Consider the following 18,907-nt stretch of genomic DNA (forward strand, 5'->3'; position numbering starts at 1 on the left):
ACTATTTTATCTTCCAGGTCACTTATCCGTTCTTCTGCCTCAGTTATTCTGCTATTGATCCCATCTAGAGTGTTTTTAATCTCATTTATTGTGTTGCTCATCATTGCTTGCTTCCTCTTTATTTCCTCTAGGTCCTTGTTAAATGTTTCTTGCAATTTGTCTATTCTATTTCCAAGATAAAAATATGGAACGCTTCACGAATTTGAGTGTCATCCTTGCTCAGGGGCCATGCTAATCTTCTCTGTATCATTCCAAGTTTAGTATATGTGCTGCCGAAGCGAGCACCTTTTGGGATGATTTTAATGACAAATACAAGTTTGTGGCAGTTTGATTTTTCTAGTCGTATCAAGAGTTAGTATTAGAAATAGACTCACAGCCATAGAGAACACACTTGTGGTTGCCAAGGGGGCAGAGGGGAGGGAAGGATTGGAAGTTTAGGGTTAGCAGATGCAAACTGATATATATAGAATGGATAAACAGTAAGGTCCTACTGTATAGCACAGGGAACTATATTCAATATCTGTGATAAACCATAATGGAAAAGAATATAAAAAAAGAATGTATGTGTATGTATAACTGAATCACTTTGCTGTGCAGCAGAAATTAACACAACATTGTAAATCAACTATACTTCAACTAAAAAAAAAAAAGAATATTATTTAGTGAACATTGATCACTACAGCCAGTACATTGTGATTCCTACCACAAAGAAGCTGACGCCTTCTGATTACCCTGTTTTCTGTACACTGACCAGGGGAGAATGATAGCGTATAAAGAGCCCTGCATAGAGAACTGGCTGTGAGAGGCCTGTGCACTCTTGTTTATTTTAGTATTCCTAAAGATAAAATCCCATGGAAATAAATTTGTTTAGGGGAGAATTTTCGAGTAACGTGATCCACCTCAGAGTGAAATCACATGTCCATGATGTATTAAGCTTCCTGCCTTCGCAGAGATGAGTGCCTTTCTGAGGTCTCTTCCTAAAGTTCTAGATCTTGGAATTTGGCAGCCTAATACAGCTTTCCAAAAAACACTAAAAATTTTTTTTGAAAGGTTTAAATATACAGACAAGTTGTAAAGATCATGCAGAGCATTCTTGTATATCTCGTAGTCAGTCTCCTCTATTACTAGTATAGAACATTGGTATGGTACTTTTGTCACAGTTAATAAACCAATACTGACACCTTATTACTAACTAAAATATATCCTTTTTTCAGATTTTTCTTACTTTTTACATAATGTCCTTTTAATATCCAAGGATCTCATCCAGGATACCACATTATGTTTATTTGTCATGTTTCTTTAGGTTCTACTTGGCTGTGAGAGTTTCTCAGACTCTCCTTGGTTTTGATGCCCTTACCATTTTGAGGAGTACTGGTCAGGTGTTTTGCAAAATGACCCTCAATTAAGATTTGTCTGATGTTTTTCTCATAATTAGATGGGGGTAATGGTTTTGTTTTTTTTTTTTTTTGTGGTATGCGGGCCTCCCCCTGCTGTGGCCTCTCCCGTCGCGGAGCACAGGCTCCGGACGCGCAGGCCCAGCGGCCATGGCCCGCGGGCCCAGCCGCTCCGCGGCATGTGGGATCCCCCCAGACCGGGGCGCGAACCCGGTTCCCCTGCATCGGCAGGCGGATGCGCAACCACTGCGCCACCAGGGAAGCCCGGGGTAATGGGTTTTTAAGAGGAAGACCACAGAGGTAAAGTGTCCCTCTCTTCACATTTTTCAAGGGTGCATACTATCAACATTACTTATCACTGTTAATGTTGACCTTCATCACCTGGCTGAAGGGATTTTTGTCAGATTTCTCCACTGTGATGTTCCTATTCCCTATTTCATGCTGTATTCTTCAAAAGGAAGTCATTATGTGCAATCCATCTTTAAGGAGTAGGGAATTAACTATGAAAATTGTTTGTAATTCTACATAGGAGATTTGTTTTCCCTGTTCCATTTATCTATTTAATCATTTATGTATATCAGAATGGACTCATGGATATTTATTTTATGTCTTGGGTTATAATTCAGTGCTACAATATTTATTTTGTTGTTCACATTGTTCCAGCTTGGCCATTGGGAGCTCTTTAAGTTTGTCTCCTGTGTCCCTTTGACATGCTCCCCCATAATTGTGGGGTGTTTTTCTGTTTGTTTTTTAATTTGTTTTTGAGCACTTCATTCCTTTCTGGCACTGCAAGATGTTCCAGGCACACTTTCATTTTTCTTGCCCCTGTCCTAGAATCAGTTGTTTTCCAAGAAGACTTCCTACATAGGTTTTGTTTGTTTCCGTGTTATAGTTTATGTAGCATTTTGGTAGCCACTGTGCTAGGCCCTTGACATGTACTGTCTTTTTTAATCCTCATATCAACACCGTTAGGTAGCCTTTTACTTCATTTTGTAAATATAGAAAGTGAGGCTCAAAGAGTATAAATGATTTACTGAACACCACACAGTTAGTAAAAGTAGAGTTATGATTCAAGCCCAAATCTGACTCCAAAGCTCACACTCTGAACTGTTACTCCACAGGCCAGGCTCCCCTGTGTTCTCAGTCAGCATTAGGTGGATACTATGCTATTGTGAATTGCTGTGCCTTTTTGTTGGGAGGATAAGGCAGAAGCCAGCAAAATTCTCCTCTGGCAAGATGGCTCAGGATTCCAGCCCTGCTGATCCCTTCCTTCTCTGAGCTTCATTCCCACTGAGAGTTGAAAGCCGTCCCTGAATGTGGAAGTTGTTTATGTGCTGTCTTGGGGTTTTCTCTCTTTATCTACATTCCCAGATCAGACTGTTAGCTCCTCAGAGGGCAAAGAAAATATATGAAGATAAGTAACTCCAGAACAGGCTGTGTTGATGCGGCTGGCATCAAAAGCAAATATTAAAATCTGTGCCCTTCATACTGGGAGAGCATAGATCTTGATGGAAGGAATATTGCATTGTTGTCATGATAATTTTCCATTGACTCAGTCTTCTGCTGGGCAAGGAGCTACTCTAACACAAAGGTCATACCTTTCCTAATCTCCAGGGCCAAGGACAATATATAACATGTTCTAGACACTCAGTATATACAAAATGCTTAAGAGAAGCTCTTGGGTCCTGCACCAGACACTACTTGCTCTTGACTTACACACAAGTTTAACCTGCTTTTTCCACTTAGGAAGACAGAAGTAAGAGGTGGCTCTAGAGATAGACAGATTGATGGCAGTGAGAAATAATAAGTCTCTGCTTCATTCAGAAACCCCATTCAAAAAGACAGTAAATGGAAAACAAAACTGAAAAGGAATAAGCTTACATAGTCATAGAGAAAGAGAAAAAATGATGGAAAGGGCTGATGGAAAGTAAATCAATGAGAGGGAGCTCACCTGGCAGAGCTGGAATCTACAAATGTGCAGTGAAGGAAGCTAAATAAATAAATAAATAGAGTGAGAGAGGATCCATGATACAGAGCCCTGGAAAGGCTCTGGAAATAGATGTCCCTGATGAATTGAGAGCCACTGTCCAGAATGAATGGAACAGGGTTACTTATCCACAAAGCACTTGAGGCACAGTGCCTAGGGCCAACAATAGTCATGATGCACTCTGGAGTGAGACTGACAAAAAGGACTGGTTGGAAAATCTGCATAAAGACCAGTTAAACTCAGCATCTATATCCAGATCCCATCCCCAGTTGACCCAGTTAGGAAGTACTTCTTCCCAGCCTAGCAGAAGATAGGAGGATTGTTATCTAGAAAGTTAAACCATCCAGAAGTATTGAAAAGCATTCTCTAAATAGGAAGGAGGCAGAAATCTGTAGGAGAGAGAAAATTGCAACTGGAAAATAAATCACTTAAATGAGCCAGTACATAGATTTAAAAAAAATGTTTGTGTGTGAAAGTGATGATTAACTACAATGAACAGCAAAAGGATAAACATGAATATGTTAAAGAGGAAATAAAAATCATAAAATGCTGGGGAGGGTAGTAAGAAAATGTAGATTTTTTTAAAAATGTTTTTGAGCCTATATTACTATCCGTCTAAAGCAAGTAAATATAATAATGGGTTAACATACTTGAAAAACAGAACAGGGTAACTACAAATCAAAAACATACAACAGATTCACAAAAACTAGAAAGAAGAGAACTCAAGTATAATACAGAAGAAAACCATCAAACCACAAAAGGAAAAACAAAAACAAAAAGAAAAGAACAAAGTAGAAATACAAAATCAACTGGAAAACTGGGTTCAAAATGGCAATAAATACATACCTATCAGTGATTACCTTAAATGTCAATGGACTAGATGCTTCAATCAAAAGACATAAAGTGGCAGATTGAATAATAATATTCTGTCTACAAGAGACCCACTTTAGGGCAAAGGACACACGTAGATTGAAAGTGAAGTGATGGAAAAAAATATTTCATGCAAATGGAAATGACAAGATAGCGGGGGTAACAATACTCATATCGGACAAAATAGACTTTAAAACAAAGACCATAAAGAAAGATAAAGAAGGACACAATATAATGATGAAAGGATCATTATGAGAATAGGATATTACAGTCATTGACATATAGCACCCACTGTAGGAGCACCTAAATACATAAAACAAATACTAACAAGCATGAAGGGAGAAATTGATGGGAACACAAAAATAGTAGGAGACTTTAACAGCCCACTCACATCTATGGAGAGATGTTCTAGACAGAAAATCAGTAAGGCAACAGAGATCCTAAATGACACAGTGAAACAGACTTAATTGATATTTTCAGGACATTATATCAAAAAAAAACCCCACCCCACAATACTTACGCTTTTCAAATGTACATGGAACGTTCTCTACTATAGATCACATACTAGGACAAAAAACAAGCCTCAGAAAATTTAAGAGGAGAAAAATTATTTCAAGCATCTTTTCTGACACAGTGGCATGAAACTAGAAATCAACCATAGAAAAAGAAATGAGAAAAAAAAAGATTGTTTAGAGAGTAAACAAAATGCTACTGAAAAACCAATGGGTCAGTGATGAAATCAAAGAGGAAATTTAAAAATACCTTGAGGCAAATGACAATAAAAACACAACCAAACAAAAATCTGTGGGTTGCAGCAAAAGCAGTACTACGAGGGAAGTTCTAGTGATACAGGCCTTCCTCAAAAAGCAAGAAAAATCTCAAACAACCTAACCAACCACCTAAAAGAATTTTAAAAAGAAGAGCAAACAAAACCTAAAGTCAGTAGAAGGAAGGAAATGATAAAGATCAAAGAGAAAATAAATAAAATAGAGATTTTCAAAAATGGAAAAAAATCAGTGAAACCAAGAGCAGATTTTTTTTGAAAGGGTAAACAAAATCAACAAACCTCTGGCCAGCCTCACCAACAAGAAAAGAGAGAGAACCCAAATAAACAAAATAGGAAATGAAAGAGGAGAAATAACAGCTAATAACACAGAAATACAACAACAACAACAACAACAAAAACCTGTAAGAGAATACTATGATCAATTTTATGCCAACAAATTCGACAACCTAGAAGAAATGGGCAAGTTTCTAGAAACGTACAGTCCACCAAAACTAAACAAAGAAGAAGTAGATAATTTGAACAGACTGATCAGTAGAAGTGAAATAGAATTTGTCATTAAAAAACAAAAACAGAAAAACTCCCTGAAAACAAAAGTCCAGGACCAGATGGCTTCACTGGGGAAGAACTTACACCAGTCCTTCTCAAACTCTTCCAAAAGATTGAAGAAGAGGAAGCACTCCCAAAGTCATTCTATGAAGCCATCACGCTGATATCAAAACCAGACAAAGACACTACGAAAAAGAAAATCACAGGCAAATATCTTTGATGAATATATTGGGTTGACCGAAACGTTCGTTCAGATTATTCCTTGGAATGTTATGGAAAAACCTGAACGAACGTTTCGGCCAACCCAATAGATGCAAAAATTCTCAACAAAGTATTAGCAACCAAATCCAACATCACATAAAAAAGATCATACGGCACAATCAAGTTGGATTCATCCCAGGGTCACAAGGATAGTTCAACCTATGCAAATCAATCAATGTGACACATTACATCAACAAATGAAAAGACAAAAATCACCTGATCATCTCAATAGTTACAGGAAAAGCATTTGACAAAATTCAGTATTCATTCATGATAAAAACTCTTACCAAAGTGGTTATAGAGGGAACGTATCTCAACATAATAAAAGCTCTTTATGACAAACCCACAGCCAACATAATACTCAATGGTGAAAAGCTGAAAGCCTTCATGCCAAAATCTGGAACATGATAAGGATGCCCACTCTCACTGCTTCTATTCAACACAGTATTGCAAGTCCTAGACCCAGCAGTCAGGCAAGAAAAAGAAACAAAACGTATTCATTTCATTTGTAGTGAGATGGATGGACCTAGAGTCTGTCATACAGAGTGAAGTGTCAGAAAGAGAAAAACAGATACCGTAGGCTAACACGTATATATAGAATCTAAAAAAAAAAAAAAATGGTTCTGAAGAACCTAAGGGCAGGACAGGAATAAAGATGCAGACTTAGAGAATGGACTTAAGGACACGGGGAGGGGGAAGAGTAAGCTGGAACCAAGTGAGAGAGTGGCATGGACATATATACACCATTGTAAAGCAATTATACTCCAATAAAGATGTTAAAAAAATAAAAGTTAAAAAATAAAATGTAAAATTGTCTTTATATGCAGATGATGTGATACTATATATAGGAAACCCTAAAGACTCCACACAAAAACTACTAGAACTGATAAACGAATTTAGCATGGTAGCAGGATACAAGATTAACATACAGAAATCTGTTGCCTTTCTTTGCACTAACAATGAAATGTCAGAAAGAGTTTAGAGAGTTTAGGAGTTTAGAGAATTCCTCTTTGATGAAACTAGACCACAGGTACTGACTGCCCACAGATACTGACATCTGGAGGTTTTCCATTGAATTAGCCAGTTCCCCAATTCCCTATGGCAAGGTTTACTCTTCCAGAAACCCAGAGTTTCCAAAGAGCATTTTTATTTTGTCTAAGAGAGGATAGTGTGTCAGTCAAACATAGAAGGGATGGTATAAAATGAAGTTTCAAAGAATAAGAGAAAGCTCTTGAAAATTACAAGTACTGTAGTAAAATTTTTTTAAAAAATCAGCAGAAATATTGGAACTTTAAGCTGAGGTTATTTCCCAGAATATAGAACCTAAAGAAAAAGGTTTCAACATTAGGAGGAAAAAAACAAAAGTAGAAAATAAAGCATTTTTTTAAATGAAGCATTTATTGACTCTACGAAAAAAAAAAAGTGTGCAAGAAAGAAAAAGGAAATGTAATCAAAGAACATGACTTCGCTCAGCTGTGGACAATATTATGCATAATCATAATAATGTAGATTCTGAATATTGATTTGACCAAAATTGCATGGAAGAGTCCATACCATTGGAGAAATTCAGTGGATAACGTCTAAAGTCGTTAGATAAGAGATAGCACAGAAGTATATTTTGGGCCATGGGGAGGGAAGTACCTGAAGGAGAATCCTGGCAAGTTGAAAGCTCTTGCTTTCAAGGTGGTGAGAGGTATGAACCACTGCTCTTCAATATAAGCTTTGTAGTATTTAATGTTTATATGGACTGCCTTCATATGAGAGCAGATAATACATTTCAAAAAATCAGATAACACTCATTTTTAAATGTCAGCATGATGGAGCCATTTAGTGTTCAAATAGCCACATGCATACAGTAGTCCCTGTAAAGCATCGTGGGATAAATAGTGTTCATTGCAGTGGTCTTGCGTCATCAAGAAAATGTGTGATTCTGTTCTGCGTGTTCTGCTCTAGAGAAACAGATACGATGGGGGTTCTTCTCCATCCAAATGCTGCATGCTTTAGTTGTTTGGGGAGAGTCCTGATGTGGAGTGTCCTGATCTCCCAAAGTGGGAGAAATGGTGTGTGTCCCCCTTCCTCCTGTCCCAAGCAGCCTCACCCTGTGTCCAGGAGAATCTGGGCTGATTGGCCACAGACTGACTTGCTCCAGTCCAGAGCTCTGATAATCATCATCAAACACCCTCGGGTTTGCCAGACTCCTTCCTTTCCGCCAGGCGGGGCTGAGCCTCCCTCGGGTTCCGCATAAGCCCCTTGTCCTTGGATGGTTGCCTTGAAGTCATTTAGTGAAAGTCACTGCCCCAGAGCAGGCTGTCCTGTGGCAGAAATTAACCTCCCCAGGCCCAGAGGCTGCAGTGGTGAGTGGGAGGGAGACAGGAAAGAGAAGCAGCTGAGAGAGCAGAATTTAGCTTCTCCTCATAAAGTGTTTCCCCTACAGGTTCTGATACCGCAGAGACCGCAGGGACGCTTCGCTTGGCTGCTGTTTTCTGGTTTAACCTCAGGAAAGCGAGCCAGAGAGCCAAATAAAATGGCACTGACCCAGCTGAGTCAGAGTTTGTTAGCTGGTGGTTTGTGCTTTTTTCCTAGTAATCTTTCTGTTATCAGGTACTGTATATGGGAGGATTATAGCAAGGTGTCCCAGGCTAGAATGAGGCTCTTTGTTTAAACCCTCATGTAGCAAAGACTGTTTCTCAGCGTGTTAAGCATCATAGACCAATTAATGCTATATGTTAATATTTTGACCTAGCAATAAAAAGGAATGGCTGGCTTTATTTTATCTCTTGCTACAAACCTTGATCAAAGCTATAGAGATTTTTTTTTTTTTCCTCATTAGAATTTTGTGAATATTAAGGGCAGGCAGATATGTTTGAAGATACTGGGATTTGAAAGATAATAGTGAACTGGCCACTAAAGGGAGATCCTTTGAAATCTGGAAACAGAATATTGGATGTAGAGGATACCCCTGACTTAGTTCACATATAGGTTATAAGGATTAGGTAATACAAAGAAAGGTCATTCCTTTCCTCCTCCCTCCTTTCCCCCTCCCCCCTCCTCATCCTCTCTTTCCCCCTCCCCCTCCCCAGCCTCTTCCTCTCTTTCCCCCTCCTCCTCCTCCTGCCTCTGTCACTAACCTGTCCTGCCTGCCCCCTCCCCTAACCCATGAAGAAAGTTTTACTGGAATACAGCCATATCTGTTTGTCTATGTATTGTCTATGGCTCATTTGCACTAAAGCAGAAGATTTGAATAGTTAACACAGAGATGATATGTCCCACAAAACCTAAAATATTTATTATCAGGCCCTTTATAGAAAAAGTGTACCAGCCTCTGTTCTGAGTCATTCTCAGAAATGTCTGCCACCATGTGGAAGGGGGATCAGGTGCCCTTTTTGATTAAGGGAAGATGGGTTGAAGGCTCAGGATGCCTGGAGGAAAAGAAATTTGGAGAAAGAAAAGGAAGAAAGGGGGGGCAGAGGCCACCTTGGAGATGCTGGATCCTCCTGGGTTTTGTATCCATGTGTGGCAAACATTCTACAACAAGATTTCCATCTTTCTGAGGAGCACTTGGATTGTCACAGCCAGTGGACCTGCTGGAGGGGGAAACCTGGAGTGTTTTCCACAAGCATTTTCCTCTCCACTAAGAACTCTGCATAGTTCTTCGGAGAAATTGTGAACTAGAAAGGGTGAGAGTAGGAGATTATCATTCACTCTTGATCATTCCGTGTACCAGAGCTAACTAACATCTACAGTAAGATCTAAAGGGCTCTGTGACCTTGTTGTCTTTGATTCAACAAATGTGTGTGTGTGTGTGTGTGTGTGTGTGTGTGTGTGTGTGTGTGTGTGTGTGTGTGTGTGTATGAAATCTCTGTGGAGTGTGTCTGTCTATCTGTGTGTCTCTTTGGGGAAAATCCATTCTGATTGAATGCCAATTAATTATCATGTATGTGGGGATCATTAAACATTTAGAATTTTCAAAGAAAGATACATCAATTAGAACTTGGCTAAGATCAGCTCAGCCCCATGGAGAGTGGGGATTACAGTTTTGTTTAGAAATCTGCTGCCACCAAATATAAAATATATAAACAGTAGGACCTACTGTATAGCACAGAGAACTATACTCAATATCCTGTAATAACCTATAATGAAAAAAAAAATCTGCTGCCATTTTCATATGTTTCTCTAATTTTCTTATTACAGGGTAATGCCCTGTACTTCAAATCTGCCAGAAATGTTACAGTGAACATCCTCAATGAACAGACTAAAGTCCTAACTCAGCTGATAACAGGTAAGAAAAGAAAGAACTTAGCAGTGTCTGGTCCAGGGTAAGCACTCAAAAAACATACAATGGAAGGTTGAATGAAGCACCATGTGATGTATCTAAAGAAAGGAAAATCTGCTCGCACATTTTACAGTGTTGGAAAAGAGAGCAAGGCATGTGTTCCCTGATGCTACTCAAGGGCAGAGTCTCATCCTCTACACACGTTTAACTTATGCAAATCTGATGATACTCGTTTGGGGGTGGGGAAGAAGAATAAACTATTTTTCACATACCGTGGCCCCTAAACACCAGCTGCTTCAGCTGGTGTTCAACCACGAGAAAGCTCTCTGCTCCAGTGCCAGAGGAAAAGCTGGCTGTGTTGTATTAACTGGAAGAGAGCATAGTATACACAGAACCATGCACATCATACTTTATGGGTTGTAAAAGGGATTTGTAATGATAGTTTGAATCCATGCCATATTTGCCGTATGTGCTGACTTTGAACCTAGCTCAACTGCGAGATGCAGATGTATCCCGACTGAATATGTTTGTGTAGTTCCTTTTCGTAGAGCAGATCTGCTCCTAACAGCCGTGGAAAACACCCAGTGGGGTATAAGCTGCACAGTCCTGAAATTTAAACAAGGATTGGTTATTCACCGTAATGACTGTAATGATGAACATGGGCCTCATGGTCGCGGTAACACGCTGGGTGATATGACCAGTGCCCCCTCTGTAGGTTATGAGCAGCGGTAAATAGGAGCTGCTATGCACCTCCACAGCAGAAGGGGAAAGGGGGGCTATGTCTGAACGGCATTGTCACACTTGCAGACAGAAGATGCCATTTGTTTGGCTTCAGGGCTGAAAGGAATGTATACAGATGGACATTTCGAGAAGCCAGTTGCCCAAATGTCCTGAAACATTACTGGGACTAAAACATCTGGAGCCCCACTAATCCACATGCCACGGGGAGGCAGGTGCCTTTGTGCCCAGCATCTTGCTGGGGAAAGAGCCTCACTCTCCCGCCACCAGATGTGTATGTCTGGAGAGCCACAGCTGGTGGGTGACCTGGACTGGCTCCCACTGGAGGAACGGCTGTGGCAGAGCCTGTAATCCATAAAATTGCTCTTCCAGCGCGCGCCCAGCTCAGCGGCCTCACTGCTCTAACATCTGGCCCGCAGTCCCGATGCTAAATAATTAAATAAACAGCTTCAGTAAGCAATGATTTAAGCAGCGTGTGTGAAAATTGCCTCCAGGAGGGAAATAAATCCGACCTCCAGCTCCCAGATTCCCGCGTTCAAAAGGGACTTATTTAGCCTGATCATTTGATCATTTGCCATTTATTTGCAGTGGGAGATTTGGCTGACTTGAGAGATTTTGTTTTGATAAAGCTGGAACCGGAGGAATGAGTGTTACTCAGGAAAAGAGTCTTTCTCTCCCCCTCCTTCTCCCTCCTCCTTCCCTTCCCTCCCCACCTCCTCCTTTTGCCTCTCTCTTCCGACTCCCCCTTTTCTCCTCCTCCACCCCCTCTTCCCTCCCCCTTCTCTCCCACCTCTTCCCTCTTTCTCTCTGTCCTTTCTTTCTTCCTCCTCCTCCTTCCTCCCGTGTCTCCTCTTTCTCTCTCTCCTTTTCCTCTTCTGTTGTTCTCTCCTCTCTCCTGCCTCTCTGTTTCCCCATCTTCTTTCTGTCTCCCCTGACCAGGGCAGGCCCCTGGAGCTGAGACCCCATCCCTACCTCTTAAAGTAAGGCCCAAGGTAGCTAATATTAAACGAGATGGGCAGAAAGCCATCCTAACACCAGCCGGCAGCAGCCTTTCAAGATGCCTTCTAGAGAGGATAGTACATGTGTTCAAATAGAATTCCCAGTACATACACCCATGCATGATCACCCCTAAAGTTTCCCTTCAGGTTTCTCCTTTTACATTGATGCACATGGTGGAAAGCACAGAGCAGTTCCGGGAGAAAATATCCTAAGGCCCGTTACACTTAGTGGTGGACTTAACCTGACAGCAAATCATTTTGCCTAAGCGGCCGGGTTTACTATGGCAGTCCTGAGGATTCAAGAGTTCTCCTGCTTATTACCCAATGATCATGTCTCAAAAGCCCAGAAGAAATTCCAATGTTAGCAATTCAGGTAATCCTTTCACAGGAAACAATGTTTTAAATGATGGTTAAGTTCCCAGGCCAGGCGGCACAGGCATACCTGACTCATGCTGCTGCTGTTTTAGTATCATCTCAGTAATAGGTCCAAACAGGGAACCCTCTGACCTGCAAGGAGGAGAGTTGTAGAAGTCTTATACAACATCTCGCCAGAGTGGGGAAAGGCCCCAGGATCAAGGGAGATGAGGAAAGAAATTAGACTGCACGGCCCCCAGGTCCTTCTAGCTCCCAGATTCATGGCAGTGGCAGGACTGGGAGATGGCCAGTGCATCCTGATGGAGGAGATTAATTAAGGAGACGCTTCACACGTACACTACTGTGCACGGAAAGGGATTAATTGAAGATTAGTTTCAGGTTACAAATAACGATCTTTTCCATCCCAGGGAAGAAGTGAGCTCACCAAGAGTCCTCCTGAGCAAACGCAGGTCTCCAGCTCCATTTACATTTCTTTGTAGAATCCTTTTTTTTTTTTTTTTTTTGCGGTGCGTGGGCCTCTCACTGTTGTGGCCCCTCCCGTTGCGGAGCACAGGCTCCGGACGCGCAGGCTCAGCGGCCATGGCTCACGGGCCCAGCCGCTCCACGGCACGTAGGATATTCCCGGACCGGGGCACGAACCCGTGTCCCCTGCATCGGCAGGCGGACTCTCAACCACTGTGCCACCAGGGAAGCGCCCCCCCCCCTTTTTCTTTTTTTTAAGATTTCATCATGTCCAAGGAGCTTTGGCAGCCCCAGGTGAAATCAACAAAAGGACAAGTCATCTGCACCATGGAGCCAGCAGTTGCTCTGTGGGGTTTTGGCTAAAACTACCAACTACTGAGCTTTATATACCCAAATGGTTCCGTCCCTGGTAAAGTCCATGTTGTAGTCTCAGAAGCCTTGAAAAGCAAGATAACTTAATGGTGTCTTGTGTTCTCTGATGGCTGCAGTCTCTTCAGTACACGCTCCTGTATCTTACACACCATTCATAAGTTCAGAGTAAACTTAGTTTACACACAGACCAGTGTTTTGACGCCTCAGGGGTGTGTCTCATGGTATCGCCCAAGTCCATGAAAGCAAAGTCCAGCATTTGTGTCCACAAGTCATACCACCATATCTGACTAGATCCAGAGTGGGCAAATTGTGCTCACCCCATGGCCATCCTGAGGTCATTCATTCATTCACTCATTCGTTCATTCATTCATTAGCGCTAGACCTCCTGATCTCCAGTCTCACCCCTAAAAAGAAAAGGTAACAACCTCAAAGCATTGCCAAGTAATACAGATTTTACTGAAGGTTTGTTGTGACCAAGAAGACAGCTACATCTTAGCCCTCTCTAAGCAACCTAATCCCAAGCCCGCACTGTACATGTCTCTTCTTTCAGGATTTCTCTCTTCCTTATCTCCAGCTTCCTAATTCCTCTCATCCTCCAAAAGTTCCTCTCCTAATTGCCCCAGCGTCCTTTTCCTTTCTAGACAAATAAATACCCCTTTTCTGCAATGGAATAATTCCTAGGGCACAGTTCCAGATGCAGATCTGCCGTTAGCTCACTTGGTGACCTTGAGGGAGCCATTGGCTTTGCTTTCACTTGTTCTCATGTACAGCATGAAAGCAGTCAAAGAAGACAGTGTCCAGGTCCCATACCATTTGGAAATGTGTGCTCTGTCTGCCGTTTCCATCCCCCACTCATTAAAGAGCCTTTCCAGTGTGCTTCTTTTTGTCAGAGGGCCAGTGTGGATGTACTGGCAAGAGATCAGTTTTGCTGAATTGACATGATGATGCGAATGAGGGAAGTTGACTCAGAGGTGGTCACCATTTGTTCATTTCAGTGTGTTGTGACCATTACATTAGAAAAATGGCGATGGTTATGATCCCAATGGTGATGATAATCACAAGATCAGTCTCCTACATTTCACAACTCTTTTCTGCCTACAAATTTCTCTTTATAAACACAGTATAATTCAGTCCTTTTAAACTTTCTATGTGATAGATAGAATCGATGGTAGTAGCACAATTTTGCAGATGCAGAAAATGAGCTTCAGAAAGATCAAATGATTTGCCGAAAGTCACATTACCAGAAAATCAGAGAGTTGGGACATAATTTTTGTCTTCTGATTCTTAGTGTGATAGTCTTGCCGAGGAGGAGGGCGGCCCCAGACATCCAGGGGCTGGCCGGGCTCTGTCAGCCAAACGTTGGTGTTCTGTGTGGAATATATGATTTCACAGAACATCAACACCAGACAAGGCCACTCATGGCCATGAAGGATGGAGAAAAAACAAAAAGCAAACACAACTCTGATCGTGTCTGAATATAGATGAAAAATAGAAACTTTTATCCAAACCACAGGAATCACCAAACTTCCCCCTATCCCCCCTATAATATGAATGACTACTGTTTTTTTATCCATTACAGTTTGGCATTGTTCTGGTCTTCCCTACTCTAGATAAGGTTTAATAAGATGCTAATCGTAAAATTACTCCCAGTTCCTGACAGCATGTAATCCAGAACAAAACCTTGCTTCCTTAAACCCTGCCTCCAAATAACCTATTATAAGGCCAGATCCTGTAATAAATTCTTTCTTCTTATTGAGAAGCCCTATGGTTCCCCACGGTGTGTGTTCTCTCTCACGGCAATGAGTTAAAAACCCAACTTGTTCAACTCCAAGTGTGTTCCTAGTGATCTTTGCCTGGAAGGCACTGAGGGCCCTTTCACTACTACTTTTTACTAATAAGTGACATTGTCTTGAAAAATAACTAGAAGGAAACAAAAATGCTATACAGTCGGCCCTCCGTATCCACGAGTTCCACATTCCTGTATTCAACCAACTACAGGTAGAAACATTTGGGGGAAAAAATTCCAGAAAGATCCAAAAAGCAAAACTTGAATTTGTCCCATGCTGGCAACTGTTTACATAGTATTTATATTGTATTTGCAACTATTTACACAGCATACATTGTATTAGGTATCATAAATAATTAGATAATTTAAAGTATACAGGAGGGGCTTCCCTGGTGGCGCAGTGGTTAAGAATCCACCTGCCAATGCAGGGGACACGGGTTCGAGCCCTGGTCCAGGAAGATCCCACATGCTGCGGAGCAGCTAAGCCTGTGTGCCACAACTACTGAGCCTGCATTCTAGAACCCACGAGCCACAACTGCTGAGCCTGAGTGTCACAACTACTGAAGCCCGCGTGCCTAGAGCCCATGCTCCGCAACAAGAGAAGCCACCACAATGAGAAGCCTGCACACCGCAACGAAGAGTAGCCCCCGCTCGCCACAACTAGAGAAAGCCCGTGCTCATCAACAAAGACCCAATGCAGCCAAAAATAAATAAATTCATTAAGTAATTAAATTTATAAAACTAAATAAATATACAGGAGAGTATGCATAAGTTATATGCGAGTATCACACCGTTTTATATAAGGGACTTGAACATCCATGGATTTTGATATCCGAGGGGTATCCTGGACCTAATCCCCCACAGATACTGAGGGACAGTTGTATCAGAATCTCCTGGGCAGTTTTGGAAAAATATAAGCTTTCTGGACTCTACCCTCAAATATTTTTCTATGTGAATTTCCAGACCAAAAGATAAATTCCTTTTTGATCTCAGCTATTATCATTGAGAATGATGAGCACCCCCAGGTTATTCTGATGCATTTCTGCGGTCTAGCTTTTTGGAGCCTTCTGAACTTCAGGTATTTAGGTAGCTCTGTGTTTTTTGTTTTTTGTTTTTTTTTAAGAATTCTAACACACTAACCTGTTCTACTTTTTCCATAATACCAAAAACTCTCTGCAGTTTTCTGGTTGATTTATTAACACACGTTTAAATGTATGTCTGTCTGTCTCTATCAGCAGGTAAGTGCTAAGGGATCAGGGACTTTGTCTTCCTTCTGCCACTAGTATAGCCTCAGCTTCAAGAATAGTATCTGTTGTGATATGATAAAACCTCTAAAATTTATATTTTATTGAATGAAATTCTATCATGAAAGATTCAGTAACTTTCAAGGCAATTAATTACAAGATATCATAGCCTCTTCGGTCAAGAAATGACTTATATACTTGTCTGGTGTCAAATGCAGCCAGCGGGTCAAGGGTAGAAAGAGTGAGGCAGATTTCAGCTGAATTTAAAGGTGCCCTTTCCAACAGTTAGGGCTGGCCAAAGATATGCCGGTCCTTCAAGAGGTGGTGAGTATTTTGTGCTTTCATAAATGCAAGCCAAAATCTACAAGTATTTGAAAGTAATTTGGTGGTTAGCTGAGGGAAATCTCACTCAGGCATTAGTTTGGAGGAAGGACATAATGGTTTTTAAAATCATAGCTGGAGAGCGTATGATTAAAAGGAATTGACAAGGGGCTTCCCTGGTGGCGCAGTGGTTGCGCGTCCGCCTGCCGATGCAGGGGAACCGGGTTCGCGCCCCGGTATGGCAGGATCCCGCATGCCGCGGAGCGGCTGGGCCCGTGGGCCATGGCCGCTGGGCCTGCGCGTCCGGAGCCTGTGCCCCGCAGCGGGGGAGGCCACAACAGAGGGAGGCCCGCATACCACAAAAAAAAAAAAAAAAAAAAAAAAAGGAATTGACAAGATATGGTTAGAGTCATGAAGCTAATTGTCACGGCTAGCTTCTGAAAACCAATCCACTTACATTAAAGTCCCGTACAATCTTGTCAGATGTATATGTTCTGCAAAAAGCTCTTTATAATTGAATGCAATGGAACTAATGTATTCTGTCTCTCCCCCTCTAGGGCCAAAAGCTGTAGAAGCTTATGGCAAAAAGTTCGAGGTAAAGACAGTTTCTGGAAAATTGCTCTTCTCTGCAGACAACAATGAAGTGGTAGTAGGAGCTGAGAGATTAAGAGTTTTAGGTAAGTAAACTTCAGTCATTGAACTGGTTTAATGCTACTGTGTACATTTTAGAGGAAAAGTTAAATGGTGTCTAGAAGAGTGATTTAGGTTAATTACCTGTAAAGGTAATTTTACTCTCTCAAAGCAAGGATGATGAACCTCCCAGTCCCCACCTTAAAAGTTTCTCAAATCATGAGTCTTTGTGGCACGTCTGCCAACATCAAGCTTCAGGTGGGGATGTGTGCTCATACCAAGATATGTACTAATCCTCACAGGTTGGCAGTCCTACAATAAGCAGTCAAGACTTGTCTACGTTGTTATAGTGATTACTAAACCTGGTTGTAAATTAAGAATCACCTAGGGAACTTCTGAAAAGTTCAGGTTCACAGATCCAAGCATGACTTACTGAATTAGAAGTTCTGTTGTAAGGACCCAAGGATTTATTTGTAAAAACAGGAATTTCTCTGTTGGTTCCACTATTGGAATCATTGAATTTGGCTGTACACCGAAATGGTCTAGCAGGGTGGTTTAAGAGTTCTGGTACTGGAGCTAACCTAGCTTTTCATCCGGCTCTGTCACCTACTAGCTGTGTGATTTTAGACAAAGTACCAACATCACTGAACCAGTTTCCTTTTCTGCTCGATTGGGCTAAGAACATCTGCCTCCTCTAATTCTCCCTAGGGCTCAATCAGATTGTGTTAGATCATGTTATACACACTTATCACAGTGCCGAGCACAAAACAGTACTCATTCAGTGCTGCTGCTGTTAATACTCAGGCTACTATTAATACTAATCCTGCTTTTCCTTCTCTTGCTCTCTATGAGTACCAGTTAAAAGCTCAGACTCTGGAATTAACCCACTATAATTTTAATGCTATCTCTATCCTTTAATAACTGTGTGACCTAAAGCAAGTTAGCTAACCTCTCTACACCTATGTTTTGCTCATCTATAAAATGGGGGTAATAGAAGTATCTACCTTCTGAGACTGGAAGGATTGACTGAAATAATCTATGGAAAGTGGTTAGTAAGTTGGCTAAAAAATAGGAAGTGTTCATTAAGCGCTAGATGTTATTAAATTATTACGTTATTCGTACTTGAAGTTATTATTTGTCGTCTACATTATTAGTTGCACCCTGCATCGTCTTTCTTCTCTATTAGTGCTGTCTTCCTTCTGTTTATCGCCTCCACCCTCAGTCCATCAGCTTGTCTGGTCTGTCTGTCTGTCTCTCTATCTGATATAATACACATTCATATCTAACTTTCTTGCTAGATGACTCCTAAGTTTCCATCCCCAGGCCTGGCGTCTTCCCTGAGTTCTAGGTCTTCCTTTTCATCTAGATATTCCACCAGCCTCTCATACTTAGTGGATCTTCAGTGCCTAACATAATAACACACATGAGCATGCACGCAGACACACACACCCCCCACACACACTCACCCTCTACTCTCCCACCTGTATTTACCCCTGACTCCCCTACCACTCTTACTGGCCCCATTATGCTTTCCTCTGTCAGTGTCGAAACTTCAGCATCGTTCTGACCAGCATCAGGCTCAGCAGAGTCAGAAGGTGGCAGTGGCCATCCTGACAGAGCTCAATGGCATGGGAGGGCCGGGTGCAGAGGCAGCGAGCCAGGGGCGGTCTAATCGCTGGTCAGGTGCTCACTGAGATGGAACAATTCCTTTGTCTTTCAGGGCCTTGCTTTTTCCTATCTGTAAAATGAGAGTTGTCTAGAGCAGAAGTTTCAAACAATTTTTTAAAACTTAGCAACAGAAACTTTTAAAAATAAAATTTCATACCAAACCCCCATCAATAAAATGTATAAAAGAGCAGCACT

The 18,907-nt window shown here is 41.5% G+C and overlaps 1 protein-coding gene and 1 non-coding gene across 2 annotated transcripts in view; one reads left to right on the plus strand and one right to left on the minus strand.

Moving 5' to 3' along the window:
- Window positions 1–18,907, plus strand: part of SGCD (sarcoglycan delta) — a 422,824-nt gene that overhangs the window by 255,338 nt on the left and 148,579 nt on the right. The window contains exons 4-5 of the mRNA XM_028493399.2: window positions 10,037–10,124; window positions 16,972–17,091. Of these exons, the coding sequence (XP_028349200.1) occupies window positions 10,037–10,124; window positions 16,972–17,091 (208 nt within the window). The remainder of the gene's footprint in view (window positions 1–10,036; window positions 10,125–16,971; window positions 17,092–18,907) is intronic.
- Window positions 179–285, minus strand: LOC112062541 (U6 spliceosomal RNA). Its single transcript, XR_002890787.1, has one exon. It is a non-coding gene; the product is annotated as a U6 spliceosomal RNA (small nuclear RNA).

Source organism: Physeter macrocephalus, chromosome 8, assembly GCF_002837175.3.
Source record: "Physeter macrocephalus isolate SW-GA chromosome 8, ASM283717v5, whole genome shotgun sequence".
In the NCBI taxonomy this organism is placed as follows: Eukaryota; Metazoa; Chordata; class Mammalia; order Artiodactyla; family Physeteridae; genus Physeter; species Physeter macrocephalus.